Source organism: Mobula birostris, chromosome 32 (genome assembly GCF_030028105.1).
Source record: "Mobula birostris isolate sMobBir1 chromosome 32, sMobBir1.hap1, whole genome shotgun sequence".
Lineage (NCBI taxonomy): Eukaryota > Metazoa > Chordata > Chondrichthyes > Myliobatiformes > Myliobatidae > Mobula > Mobula birostris.
In genome coordinates this window covers 4,268,887-4,283,224 of record NC_092401.1, presented here as the reverse complement: position 1 = coordinate 4,283,224, position 14,338 = coordinate 4,268,887, and the positions used below count along the sequence as shown (strand labels likewise).

The 14,338-nt window shown below is 45.2% G+C and overlaps 1 protein-coding gene across 2 annotated transcripts in view; it reads left to right on the top strand.

Annotated features, from left to right (window-relative positions):
• Positions 1–1,101: 1,101 nt before the first annotated feature.
• The window catches only part of LOC140191143 (PDZ domain-containing protein GIPC1-like), a 61,080-nt gene continuing 47,843 nt past the window's right edge, over positions 1,102–14,338 (top strand). Inside the window, exons 1-2 of one of the 2 annotated variants that reach the window (XM_072248266.1) lie at positions 1,102–1,462; positions 5,607–5,768. In XM_072248266.1, the coding sequence (XP_072104367.1) occupies positions 1,175–1,462; positions 5,607–5,768 (450 nt within the window). In that variant the 5' untranslated portion in view covers positions 1,102–1,174. The remainder of the gene's footprint in view (positions 1,463–5,606; positions 5,769–14,338) is intronic. The other variant, XM_072248267.1, reaches the window with a different exon arrangement.

The window sequence follows — 14,338 nt, the reverse complement described above, 5'->3', positions numbered from 1 at the left end:
GCATGGTGGTTGGAAGGCCGCAGGTCGGTGTTGCGAAGGTCAAAAGGTCGCAGGTCAGCAGCGCAACGGTCTGTCTTTGCGGTAGGATTTATGTGGCTATTGGACTGTAGTTTATATTGCTCTCCTTCAGATTTCTGTGTTTTCTTTCTTGTTGCCGATCAGCGGGTTGGGATTCCGGGTGGGCGATGTATTGGTTTTTGTGCGAGGGAGGGGTCTGGTGTTCTGTTGGTTTCTGTGTGTGGGGGTTTGGTGCTATTGGCACTGTTCTTTTTTATGGGGTGGGGTTAGGGGTTTGATGTTGTTTTCTCTGTTTTTATGCAAAGGAGACTGTTTTCAGTGTGGGCAATCTGTTAGCATTTTTGTGCAAGGGAGCAGATAGGCGGTTTGGGGTTTGTGAGTTTTGTTTCTCCTTTCCTTTTTGTTTGGGGGGGGAGGAGGGCAGGGTGGGTTGATGTCCTTTCTGTTAAGGTCTCCCAAAGTTTTTCTGTATTTGATGGCTATCTGGAGAAGACTTATATCAGAGTTGTATTGTAGATGCCTACTTTGACAATGAAATGGACCTTTGAACTTTTGAATGCAGTCTGTTCTGCATTCTAAACGCAGCTGCGTAACAGCTAGAGAGAAGGGGCAGTGTAGGCAGAGAATATAAGGTGCAAAGTCAAAAATCCCTGATCCAGAGGAAGCCAAAGGCGATTCAATAGTAAAATAAATATTCACAGTAATTGGCATCGTACTTTTCGACTGATCCGTCACCTTTTTGATATTAACCACAACACACAGAAGATGCTGGAGGAACTCAGCAGGCCAGGCAGCATCTCTGAAAACTTATGAAGGGTCTCGGCCCGAAACATCGACTATTAACTCTTTTCCATAGACGTTGCCTGACCTGCTGCGTTCCTCCAGCATTTTGCGTACTTTGCCCTGGATTTTCAGTATTTGCATACTTTCTCGTTCTCGATATTAATATTCATTAGAGCACCTGACGTGTTTTGATTGGTTAAGCGAACTTCCTATGGCATTGGCGGACAGGTTCAGCACTTATTAAATTTCCGCCCCCTTGATTGGTTAGAGCTGTTGTCAGTCAGTCTCCATCCTCCCCACGGTCAAGGTGCTCCCACCCCCCGCGGGTCGGGTAGGGCCGGGCCGCTGAGCGGAGCCGGCTCTGCAGGTCGGGATGATGCCGCTGGGTCGCTGGAAGAAAGCCGCGCCCCCTTTGGTCGAGAATGATGAGGCGGAGGCCGCGGCCCGGGAGCGCTGGCTGGAGGCGGAGCGGCCACGGACGGCTGCGCCGGGGGAGACCCCGGGGTCTGCGAGCGGGCCGGGCCCCCTGCCCCTCAGGCCGCGACTCGCCTTCCACACGCAGCTGGCGCACGGCAGCGCCACTGGCCGAGTGGAGGGCTTCACCAACGTGAGGGAGTTGTACGCCAAGCTTGGGGAGGCATTCGGATTGCACCCGTCCGAGGTAACTATCAGGGCGGAGGGGGGGGCAGTATAGACCAGTGGGTCCTGGGAGGGATGAGAGAGAGGGCGGGGAGAAGAGAAACAGCAAGGAGTTGTCACCGCTCCACCTGGATGATGGAGATAAGGGAAAGGAGGGTTCCCTTTCAAGTGAGAAGCGAGCCACTTGGGAGAGGTGGGTGGGCAGAGAGCTGTACCCAGGGACAGAGCCCAACCTTCCCCTCAAGTTGAGGAAAGAGGGGGCAGGTAGTGAGAGAGACCCCAGCATGAGGAGGGAGCCTGCTGTAGTGCGGAAAAGGGACGAGAAAGTGTCATCAGGCTCATTGATTGAGGGGACGGGAGAGAGCTTTAGGAGGGGCTATCAAAAATGAGTGGGAGCCCCTACAGTGAGACAGGAGTACGAGAGAGGGAGAGATCTCTCGGGTTTGGAAAATCCTCTCTTCTACTGTATCTGAGATTGGGGCGCAGTCGGTGGGGGTGAGATCTGCTTTGTGTGGGAGAGTTACGGAGTAACAGACAGAACGTTTGATTTACTCAGCAGATCAGGCGGTATCTATAGCGAGGATTAAACATTTAACATTTCAAGCTGACACGCTTCATCAACAGTTAATGGAGTCCCAAAAAGGTCTCTACATGAAGCATTAACTGTTTCTAAATGCTGCCTGACCTGCTGAGTTCCTTCAGCATTTGTATGTGTTACTTTGGATTTCTGGCATCTGCAGAATCTTTGTGGTACAGAGAGTTGCTGAATTGAATATGCTGAGCCTAGAGCTGGTTGAAGGGAGAATTTTTATTTATTTAGCGATGCAGTGTGCAATAGGCCCTTCTGGCCCTTTGATCCTCGCAGTCCTAGCAACCCCCAACAACCTGAGAAGCACGATTTGGTGCTCATTGTAGGCTCTGGGATAGTTAGGTGAATCCTGGAAGGTTTCCATGGATAAGGCAGAGTAATGTGTGGTGTAGCCATGAGAAAGACATGGTGGTGTCCTAGTTCATGGGTGGTACTGGAGTTGTATTTTATTTGCCTTGGGTTTCTGGGATTGCTGATATACTAGATTTAATATTACAGGTGGCGTATTTTGGGTCATGATTTGATGGTCCATAATAGTCTATTTCTGTACTGTAAAATTCAATCTCTTGGTTTGCAGACTGTGCCAAGATCTATCTACGTTGCCCTTGTTATGATTTAGGAAGGGATATGGTAAAGACAGACCCTCACTGGTGAGGCTTGAGACACCTTAAATAGGGGTAAGAAGGCAGTGGTTTTGAGGATACTGACATGAGGCATTTTGGGCTGAGCAATTTTGTTTTGAGTCTACTCAACTGAGCATCCATAGTCTCCCAGTGAAGCGAATTCCAAAGTTTTACAACCGTTTGGAAAATAATTTCTCTTCCTTGGATCTGAGGGCTGGTGTGAATTTGAGATTCAGCCATTGTTCTTGCTTCGCCAAGCAGAGGGCACAGTCTCTTGGCAACTGTATTACACTGAGAAGGGTTTGTCCAGAGGCACAGCAGCAACTGTGAGATTGCAAGCGTTTGTCCTTTTGTTCTTGCTGAATTAATGTGGAATGCAACTTCGTGGCAGCCAGCCAAGACAGTGTTATTAAAAGGGCTTTCACCCTGAAATACTGGCAGCACTATCCTGGTCTTTTTGTGCTGGTGATCTCTAGATGCGTGAGGAACGATGGAAGCGTTCTAGGCAGGAGTTCCCAACTTTTTTTAATGCCATGGTTCCTGACCATTTACAGGGGGGTCTGTGGACTGACCCCAGGTTGAGAACCCCTGTTCTAGAATATGCAGGAGTAAATGTGGCGATTTGCAGCTCCATTTTGAAACCTGGAAGAGCTGAAAGTCACAGGTGCAAGTGAAATATGTTGATCCCTCAGCATGAGTGAGGAAGGAAACCTCCAGGGAGCTTGAAAAACAACAACAGCTCACTACAGCCGTGCAGCTCGGTCCAATAGATCCAACACTCAGTCACATGGGTTTCTGCCATGATAGGCACATGGTTGTGACCTGCACCTTGTAAATAACTCCGTTATTGAAAGCGACTAAAAACACAATTTAAATGCAAGTTGTTCATGTAGTAAAATATCCTGGGGTTTCGTGAGGCAAACGACCAAACAGTTGGACGCGTTAGTTTGTTTTAAAGAGCGTGGTTTGATGATGGTGGGGTGAGAAGTAGAGATGGAGAATTAAAGGCCGCTGCTGATGGGCAAATAAGAGCAATGAATTAAAAAATGCAGAACTGTGTAGCAGAGTGTTGTAGGTTGATAATTTGTAAAGAATTAGTTTGAGAGACTGTTCCACTGACTCTGTGTTATCTTACCTTTCCACAACGCTGCTGTTATTTGCTTCACTGTTCAGCCCACTCACTGCTTTTGTGAGTTTATTCCTTTGCAAGTAATGTTTCTTTGTCGTGTGGGCTAGTTTGCATGGCTGTTAGCTGGTGTTCAGCTGCTATACCACAGCATAGGATGATTCTTCAGGAATGCTGCAGAGGTGATTGAAGCCCCAAGGGAGAGGTGCTAAAACTTGCACAAACAGCAGTGAATTGTGTAGTACGCGACCAACAGAACAACGTGTAGTGCACCTTGGAAACCAGAGGTAGTCTGGCTGTTGCTGCGGCTTGAGCTGCTAGATGCTTGGGGGTGGGTGTCAGAGCTGGTGTGGGAAAATGGTTCCCATCTAATGCCCCCCTCAACAGCTTCAGTTGGCATTGGTTAAAGGCAAGTGCCATTGATATGACAAGTACTCATCTAAACCACCTTAAGTTACAAAGCTCCAACACTAAGCATTCAGTAACACTCCTAACTCAAGTCTTGCCAAGCTATATACCAACATTCTACAACGGGTGCTTAGCTAAGTGTACACATGTACCCTCCTATATAGAGCGCACTTTCCCAGTAGGTCTTCAGTACTGGTTGCGACCTCAGTCTGAAGTGACCCCCAGCGAAAGAGAGAGTCTTTCAGACATGTTATTCTCACACCTCTGAGGTACCTGGAACTGTAAGCCAGTGCCATGGCATGAAAGCCAACCAATAAGAAAGCTGCTATATCCTTTAACTGGGCCAATCAATAACTGGCATGGCAGAATCAGCTTTCAACTGGCAAGTAAGTTAACCCTTCATGTTATATTCCACCTCTCGAAAGATGTAACACCATGGCAATTCATCCCTCAGGTTAGTATTACCCCAGTGAACGCCCTAATAAACTACGTGTACAGGTGTCCCCTGCTTTTCGAACGTTGACTTTACGAAACCTTACTGTTATGAAAAACCTACATTAGTTCCCTGTTTTCGCTAACAGAAGGTGTTTTCACTGTTACGAAAAAAATCAGCGCGCGACAAAAGGCAGTGCGTGCCCCGAGCAGCCGCTCTCCCCTGGATTCGGAACAGCATTCTTGCCAGCGTTGCTTAAACATGTGTCTGTGAGCAGCTGTTAGCAAGATGAGTTCTAAGGTGTCGGAAATGCCTGAAAGAGCTTGTAAGGGTGTTACACTTAGCGTAAAACTAATAAGAGTTTTGATCGTGGTGAACGAAGTAAGGACAACGTGAGTTTGGCTTGTGGAAGCTGACGAAGATGATGTTGAAGAGGTTTTGGCATCCCATAACCAAGAACTGATAAATGAAGAGCTGATGCAATTAGAAGAGGAAAGGATAACAATCGAAACCGAATGCAGTAGCGAACTGAACGTGAAGCAACTGCGTGAGATTTTCGCTGCAATGATAAAGTACGACTTTAATTTTGAAAGGGTACGTAGGTTAAGGGGATATTTGCAGGATGGTTTGAGTGCTTACAAAGAAATGTATGATAGAAAAATGCGCGAGGCTCAGCAGTCAAGCAAGCCTTCCACATCAGCTACAGCAGACGACGAACCTCGACCTTCGACATCGAGGCGGGCAGTCATAGGAGAAGATGAGCTGCCTGCCCTGATCGACGATGAGATGACACCCCCGCGAACCACTACCCCAACCCCCAAGCCGTGGACAGATAACGATCTACGATGCAAGCAGGGGTACAGCGGTAGCCGGGAGGCACACAGCACAGATCAGAGGCAATGCAAATCGCTTCTGATCTGGGCTGACAATTACGTGCCTGGCGGCACCTAATTAATTAACATGTTTATTTCGGCTTTTTTCTTAAAGATGTGCTGTGTGCCTCCCGGCTACCGCTGCACTGCTGCATGCTTCATGGATCGGTGTCGGGTTGCTGCCCGGAGGGTAGGGGCCACTGCACCACCCAAACTCCGACGACTCAGCCTAACACACCATCATCAGTGTGCTCGGCAAGCTGTCTTCCTGATTCCCGTAAGTGATACTACACTGTACATACATTACTTCTACTTTAAACATAGAACATAGAATAGTACAGCACAGTACAGGCCCTTCAGCCCACAATGTTGTGCCGACCCTCAAACCCTGCCTCCCATATAAGCCCCCACCTTAAATTCCTCCATATACCTGTCTAGTAGTCTCTTAAACTTCACTAGTGTATCTGCCTCCACCACTGACTCAGGCAGTGCATTCCACGCACCGACCACTCTCTGAGTAAAAAACCTTCCTCTAATATCCCCCTTAAACTTCCCACCCCTTACCTTAAAGCCATGTCCTCTTGTATTGAGCAGTGGTGCCCTGGGGAAGAGGCGCTGGCTATCCACTCTATCTGATCCTCTTAATATCTTGTACACCTCTATCATGTCTCCTCTTATCCTCCTCCTCTCCAAAGAGTAAAGCCCTAGCTCCCTTAATCTCTGATCATAATGCATACTCTCTAAACCAGGCAGCATCCTGGTAAATCTCCTCTGTACCCTTTCCAACGCTTCCACATCCTTCCTATAGTGAGGCGACCAGAACTGGACACAGTACTCCAAGTATAGGCTGTGTATTTTTATGTGTTATTTGGTATGATTTGGCAGCTTCATAGGTTAAAGGTTACTGGAGAGAGTGTTTTTGTCAACAACGCTTGCGTAAGATTTTCTGCTGAGAACGCTTGCGCCATGTTTTTGCCGAGAGCGCTTACATGAGATTTTCGCTACGGACAACAGTGCAGGCTATGATTCTGGAAAAGTATTTCTACTTTATATAAGCTGTGTATTTATCATATCATTCCTGCTTTTACTATATGTTACTGTTATTTTAGGTTTTTTGTGTTATTTGGCATGATTTGGTAGGTTATTTTTGGGTCTGTGAACGCTCTCAAAATTTTTCCATATAAACAAATGGTAATTGCTTCTTCGCTTTACGATATTCCGGCTTACGAACCATTTCATAGGAACACTGTACCTTCGGATGGTGGGGGAAACCTAAAAGTAAAACCCCAAAAGTATAATACCCAGTACTATAAGCCCAGTAGTCACTACCAGTGTAATACTTAGTCTATCTACCTCTTTGTGCCCTAAAAAGCCACCGTCTTCTCCCCCCGCCATGTAATAGCTATGGAACTGGTCCCCCACTTTAATCTCATCCATCAACTGTTGGGTATGATCAGCCAGCGGACTGATGTTCCTTGATTCGTCAGGGAGGATGGTGCAACATTCTTGACGGATACCACTACAGACCACCTGTATCTGCGAGCAGGTCGTCTTAACCTATCTGATTCTGCAAGGCAGCCATTTGAATAGCTATCATTTCGGCCAATACTTGGGTCAGCATATCTTCCATGTGCTTGAGAGAGCAATGGCCACCTTCATTAGCCAGCATCACGATTATAGAGGTCATACCATACTGAGCAAAGGCCATCATCCAAAACCCCTCTGCCTCTGTGATAGCTCTTTTACTGCGCTAATTGAAGTGTGCAGTGTACTCATACGGGGCACTGTGCTGTAAATATAGCACCTCATACCTCGGATAGCAGCAGCCATACCACCTGAAGGCCCGAGAGCTGTGCATCCCGTACTTGCCATTCAGTGTCCAGGGAGTACCACCTTCATGCCACCATTCAGCTTAGACACAGACAATGGTTCAGTTTAATATCAGAGAATGTATACAGTATACCTGTAACCTGAAATTTGCTGTTTGCAGACATCCATGAAACAAGGGGAAAAATAACAAAGACTGAATTATGGAACATTGTTGGAACACTAAAGCTCCTCCCCTTCTGCATACAAGCAGCAGCAAAAGTATCAACCTTCCCCTTCCTATTCCCCCCCCACTCCAGCAAGAGCATCAGCCCTACCCACCATGCGAGCAATAGCGAAGCTCCCCAGAGACCATGATCTGGGGTCCATCAAAATCTAGTGTCCATCCCAACACCTCCAACATCTCAGACAGGCTCTCTCTCACTAGCGAGGAAGAGAGAGAGAGCGCGATTACTCCTGCAACAACAGGAGAGACCAATGGCTTGCTGTTGCAATGTTACAGTGTGCCGCGTTGCTCAAATTTGAGTTCCTTGACTCTGATTGACCGACTCTCACCTGCCATTGAGAAAGAGAAGGCGGGAGAGAGAGATTGCTCAAGTGCAGGAGCCTTTTTTCAACAGCAGTGTACACTGCCTGCTGTCTCGATATTTTAATCTCCCATGATGCAGCATTGGCAAGGAATCGGTCGTTTACAGCACTGCACTCTGAACGTGCATGTCTTCCAGGCCATATCTGGTGGTATCAAAACAGAAGGCTGCTTGGTGAGTCCGAGAGCGAGAACCCACTACCCATGAAGATTTCTAGTTTGAGCTGTAGCTGTAGATCATGGACTCGGACAGGACCCCAGCCACCTTGGAAAGAAAAAAAAGACATGATACCACTCTTGCTCACACTTGCTGTGTCCCACTGACAGGGTGGATCTGTGCCTATCTTCCCTCCAAGTTCAACATTCCTTTCCCTGGGGAATCACTTTCAGAGTCAGGATCTCTGGGTCAAACAATCATGCGTAGGGAATTACCAGTCTTTAAAACCCTTACTCCACGGTTGCGGGTGGGGGGGGGGGGGTCACTAAGTTCTTTAAAACTGTGGGGTGAGGTTGGCTGGATTAGACTACTCTTTCCTGGCTTCCCCCAAAACAAAATGCCACACTGCCACACCCAAGAAGCTGGACAAGTTACCCCAAAAGTTTTTTTTCTTGTCATCAAAGGGGATCAGTATTAATAGTGTCTCCTCTGCGGCATGGCTTGGAGTTGTCATGTAAATCTAGCAAACTAACAAAATGGTCCTATTTCCATATTTGTACACCAAATTACCGGAATGTTACAGAACCTCACACCACAGGTCAGTGTTATAGTCAGCATCTATCACCTTGTCATTCTGTAATGTAGGGAGACAGACACTCACTTGGTCCTGGTTAATCATTGGGTATTTAGACATAGACCAGTCTTGTTAGCAAAAACAACAACTTTTATGATTGCTCCCCAAATCTTTCAATCTTCCAAGATATGAATTCCAAATTTCCAATTTAACTGTTCACCAGTGAGCAATTTCCTCAAAAGCCAATTTCCCTCTGAAATGTGGACATCTATCTCATGTCTGGAATAGAGATGCACAGATTTCAATCACTTTAACCAGAATTCCACATGGCCATTGTAAAATCTTGGTCTCTCGAAAACCAATTCTATGGAAAACAGATAAAGAAACAAACTAAAAACACAGATAAGATGATGAAAAATCCATACTTGCACTGCTATAGTACCTTTCAAACCCTTTGCACCTTGAGTTATCTTTGAAATGCAATCATTGCTTCTGCAGGCAGCTGTGCTCGTTTTGTTTTGGAAAAATAAGACCAGATAAAAATTACTAGAGGAAAGATCACCTTGAAAGATTGGAAATTTGTGCCACTGAACAAGCTGTGGTAAATTTTACTTTGTTAGTTCTTGAATTATGTCTTACTTTGACTTCAGGTTGTTTGTTGTGTTTTCTTGGGCTAACTTATCATGGACATTAGTGCATTAGAGAAAGTATGTTCAGTGACAAGACTAATCAGTGGTTGTCTAAAGCCTCTTAGAAATCTGTTCAAAATAGTGCGATGTTTATCAGGTTCCACTGTAGAGCCTCAGGACCCAAGATTTGAGCTGTTCTCAGTGTTTAATATGAATTCTTAAGTCATATTGCTTGCATCTCTGGACTCATTTTCGTTCAATCCACAGAAGCAGCCTTTAAAACTTTGTAATGGCCAGGTTTAATAGGAGGCATTCACAAGTTCAAGCTTGTATCAAGCTTAAATTTGATCTCTAAATTTGCTGATGATTCAACTGTTGTTGGCAGAATTTCAGATGGTGACGAGAAAGTGTACAGGAGTGAGATATATCAGCTAGTTGAGTGGACTTTAATCAACAGCCTTGCACGTAATGTCAGTAAGACTAAAGAACTGGTTGTGGACTTCAGAAAGGGTAAGACAAGGCAACACTCACCAGTCTTCATAGAGGGATCAGAAGTGGAGAGAGTGAGCAATTTCAAGTTCTGGGTGTCAATATCTCTGAGTATCTATGCTAGACCCAACATGTCATTGCAGCTACAAAGAAGGCATGGCAGCAGTTATAATTCATTAGGAGTTTGAGGAGATTTGGGTATATCACCAAAGACACTCGCAAATTTCTATAGGTGTACTGTGGAGCGCATTCTAACTGGCTGCATTACCATCCAGTACAGGCACCGGGGTGGGGGTGTGGTGTGGTGGAGGGGGTGTCTACTGCATAAGGTCGAAACAAGTTGCAGAGAGTTGTAAACTTAGTCATCTCCATCATGGGCACTAGCCTCTGTAGTATCCAGGACATCTTCAGGGGACAATGCATCCAAAAGGTGGCATCCATCATTAAGGACTCCCATCGCCCAGGTTGTGCCTTGTTCTCATTGCTACCACCAGGAAGGAGGGACAGGAACCTGAAGAAACACAATCAATGATTCAGGAACAGCTTCTTCCCTTCTGCCATCCATATAACCATATAACAGTTACAGCACGGAAACAGGCCATCTCGGCCCTTCTAGTCCATGCTGAACTCTTACTCTCACCTAGTCCCACCGACCTGCCCATAACCCTCCATTCCTTTCCTGTCCATATAGCTATCCAATTTAACTTTAAATGACAACATCGAACCTGCCTCAACCACTTCTGCTGCAAGCTCGTTTCACACAGCTACCACTCTCTGAGTAAAGAAGTTCCCCCTCATGTTACCCCTAAACTTTTGCCCTTTAACTCTCAACTCATGTCCTCTTGTTTGAATCTCCCCCAGTCTCAATGGAAAAAGCCTATCCACGTCAACTCTTATCTATCCCCCTCATAATTTTAAATGCCTCTATCAAGTCCCCCCTTCAACCTCTTACGTTCCAAAGAATAAAGACCCAACTTGTTCAACCTTTCTCTGTAACTTAGGAGATGAAACCCAGGTAACATTCTAGTAAATCTTCTCTGTACTCTCTCTATTTTGTTGAGATCCTTCGTATAATTCGGCGACCAGAACTGTACACAATACTCCAAATTTGGCCTTACCAATGCCTTATACAATTTCAACATTACAATTTCTGAATGAACATTAAACTCATGAACACTACCTCATACTTTTTTATTTCTATTTGTGCACTACTTATGTAATTGAACTATTTTTAATGTACATACTTCAATTCAGTTTTTATTCTATTATTATGTATTGCATTGTACTGCTGCTGGAAAGGCACCAAATTTCATGACACATGCCAGTGATATTAATCCTGATTCTGATTGTAAGAACAGTAATGAGCCAATCAGCTCTGTTCCTGTTCTGTCATTTGATTGATTGTCTTTGGTATATAGCTTAATAACCTTGCCCAATAAAATAAAAACAACAGGAATTCTGCAGATGCTGGAAATTCAAGCAGCACACATAAAAGTTGCTGGTGAACGCAGCAGGCCAGGCAGCATCTCTAGGAAGAGGTGCAGTCGACGTTTCAGGCCGAGACCCTTCGTCAGGACTAACTGAAGGAAGAGTGAGTAAGGGATTTGAAAGTTGGGGAAGGGGAGATCCAAAATGATAGGAGAAGACAGGAGGGGGAGGGATGGAGCCAAGAGCTGGACAGGTGATTGGCAAAAGGGATATGAGAAGATCATGGGACAGGAGGTCTGGGAAGAAAGTCAAGGAGGGGGGGGATGATACCTGATGGCATGAACATTCCGTCTGGGTAGTCTCCAACCTGATGGCATGAATACCTTATATTCTGTCTGGGTAGCCTCCAACCTGATGGCATGAACATCGACTTCTCTAACTTCCGCTAATGCCCCACCTCCCCCTTGTACCCCATCTGTTACTTATTTTTATACACATTCTTTCTCTCACTCTCCTTTTTCTCCCTCTGTCCCTCTGAATATACCCCTTGCCCATCCTCTGGGTCCCCCCCCACTTGTCTTTCTTCCCGGACCTCCTGTCCCATGATCCTCTCGTATCCCTTTTGCCTATCACCTGTCCAGCTCTTGGCTCCATCCCTCCCCCTCCTGTCTTCTCCTATCATTTTGGATCTCCCCCTCCCCCCTCCAACTTTCAAATCTCTTACTAGCTCTTCCTTCAGTTAGTCCTGACGAAGGGTCTCGGCCTGAAATGTCGACTGCACCTCTTCCTAGAGAGGCTGCCTGGGCTGCTGCGTTCACCAATAAAATAAATCTGATTATTGCACTAACTCCTTCAGTTTATTCCCCGCCTTGATAATGTTTCTTCAGGTTTGGAAAAAGTCCAGGTTTTGAACCACTTTTGTTTAAAGAACTGTGTCGTGACACCGCTTGTGAAGACATGCAGCTGAAGTATTATGGTTACAATCATGGTTCTTAGCTCCACTCTGGCCTTCCAAAATCAGACACATTACCCAACCATAGCCTTTATAAATAACTTTACAATGCTGGCTCTGCACTGTAGGAAACTAATGTTCCATTGTCTCAAACTCTAAGTTGATGTTCACTTGGACAGTTTGAGTGTTCCATGTTTAATTGGATGGCTTCGTTGTGATCTTTGTTCTTGTGCTGAAGCTGTCCATTTGGTTTGATTTTTCCCTTCTGAATATCAGCTGAACTAATGAATACTGCACCACTCAAACAGGTGAATTTGCGCTCTCTAACAAAGAAAATCAGTGACATTTTCCTCCTTGGTTTGATCAAGGTGTCCTGCAGCCAATACCAATTAGCTGTTCAAGTACAGGTGCACATTCCTTTATCTGAAATTCTGAAATCCAAAAAGCTCCGAAAACCGAAGTTTTTCCCGCCAACAGCTGACGTCACTCAGGTGTGACGTGGCAGCACTAGCAGAGGCCGCCAGACGTCAGTTGTGGCTCAGCGCTCGTACTGGTTACACCTGCATTTGCTGTTCGCTGGTATTTTGTGTTCACTGTTGACTTTGTGTTTAATTTCACTGTGAAAATGTCAAGAAGAGCTGCAGATACCCCTATAGGTAACAGTGAGAAAAAGAGAAGGAAGCACCTATCATTATCAATAACGCAGAAAGTGGAGTTATTGCAGAAGCTTGATCGTGGTGTGTCTGTGCGACGTCTTACTGAAGAAAATAGTGTCGGAACTACCACTGTATATAATTTAAATAAACAGACAAGTTGCTGAAGTTTTGTGGTGACAATGACGTTCTACGTTTATTCCAATAAGTCATTTATGATGTGTTTGATTCGGTTGGTTTGAAGCTGTGTATTTTTGTTTTATTGAATGTTCTTGTTGGAAATAAAATTTCTTCTTGTCATTATTCCCTAAACAATACAGTATAACAATTATTTACATAACATTTATATTGTATTAGGTATTATAAGTAATCTAGAGATGATTTAAAGTATACGGGAGGATGTGCGTAGGTTTGGTGCGCCGCTGGGTCCTAAAGTCCATGGAATTGAGCCAGGTTAAATAAGGGACTTGAGCATACGTGTTTTTTGCTATGGGGGGGGGGGGGGTCTGAAATCCGAAACATTCTGAATTCCGAAATGCAACTGGCCCCAAGGATTTCAGATAAGGGATTGTGGACCTGTAATTAGATGCGTTGCATTTTCCTCTACTGAAGGGATTGCTTTTCCAAGAGTGCTTCACTGACTGCAATATGCTGCATATTCCATTGGTAAAATGCATCATGTGCCTTTCATCCTGTTGTTATTGTTAATGGAGCAATGTTATTTTGAAAGTTTGTCAATGATACAAGGATAGTTGGCATTTCCAGCGGTGTAGATGGAAGTACCCTGTTGCAAACAGATTAATAGATCAATTAGACTGACAAAGGTGTGGTAAATGAATTTCAGTAAATGTGGTCGTGCGAGCACTTGACCTAAAAGGGATAAAGCTCAATATATTATGGGCCCGGTGGCCTGTTCCTGTGCTGCACTCTTCTATGTTCTATATTGTAGCTTTTCAGATGGTAAATACGGAGATGCTTGTATGGTCAGTGTGCATTTATTCTGTTGCATAAATTTCAGTAAATTGTATAGAAAGTCAAAAAAAATTGCTGTGTCAAATGGTGATCTTTGTAATTTGAATTCTTCAACTCGGAGTGAAATAAAAATCCTGCTACAGTTGTATGAAAACTTGGTGTGAGCCATATCTATTATATCAGTGAGGCTGCACAGTGTTCCCAGCTCTGCTGAACTCAATCCAGACCCCGATTATTGCAGTGACTCTACACAGTGTTCTCAATTCGACCCGGACCCCGATTATTGCGGTTAGTCTGCAGTGTTCCCAGCTCTGCTCAACTCGATCCAGACCCCGATTATTGCCGCTTGGTGGGAAGGGTAGGAGAGAAGGCACCTGAGAATGTCCTGGTCCTCTCTGGCCGAGGATACGTGCAGCATCGCAGCAGCTTGCACATCCATCCCACTGGCCCCCCTTACTTTTGTGTATGGATTGTCCAAATATAACTTGCGGAGGACCTTGACATGCAAAGAGCAGCAGATTTTTAGAATAAAAAAGCAGATTGATGCAAGGTGCCATGTTAATTTTAAAACCTGATAGAT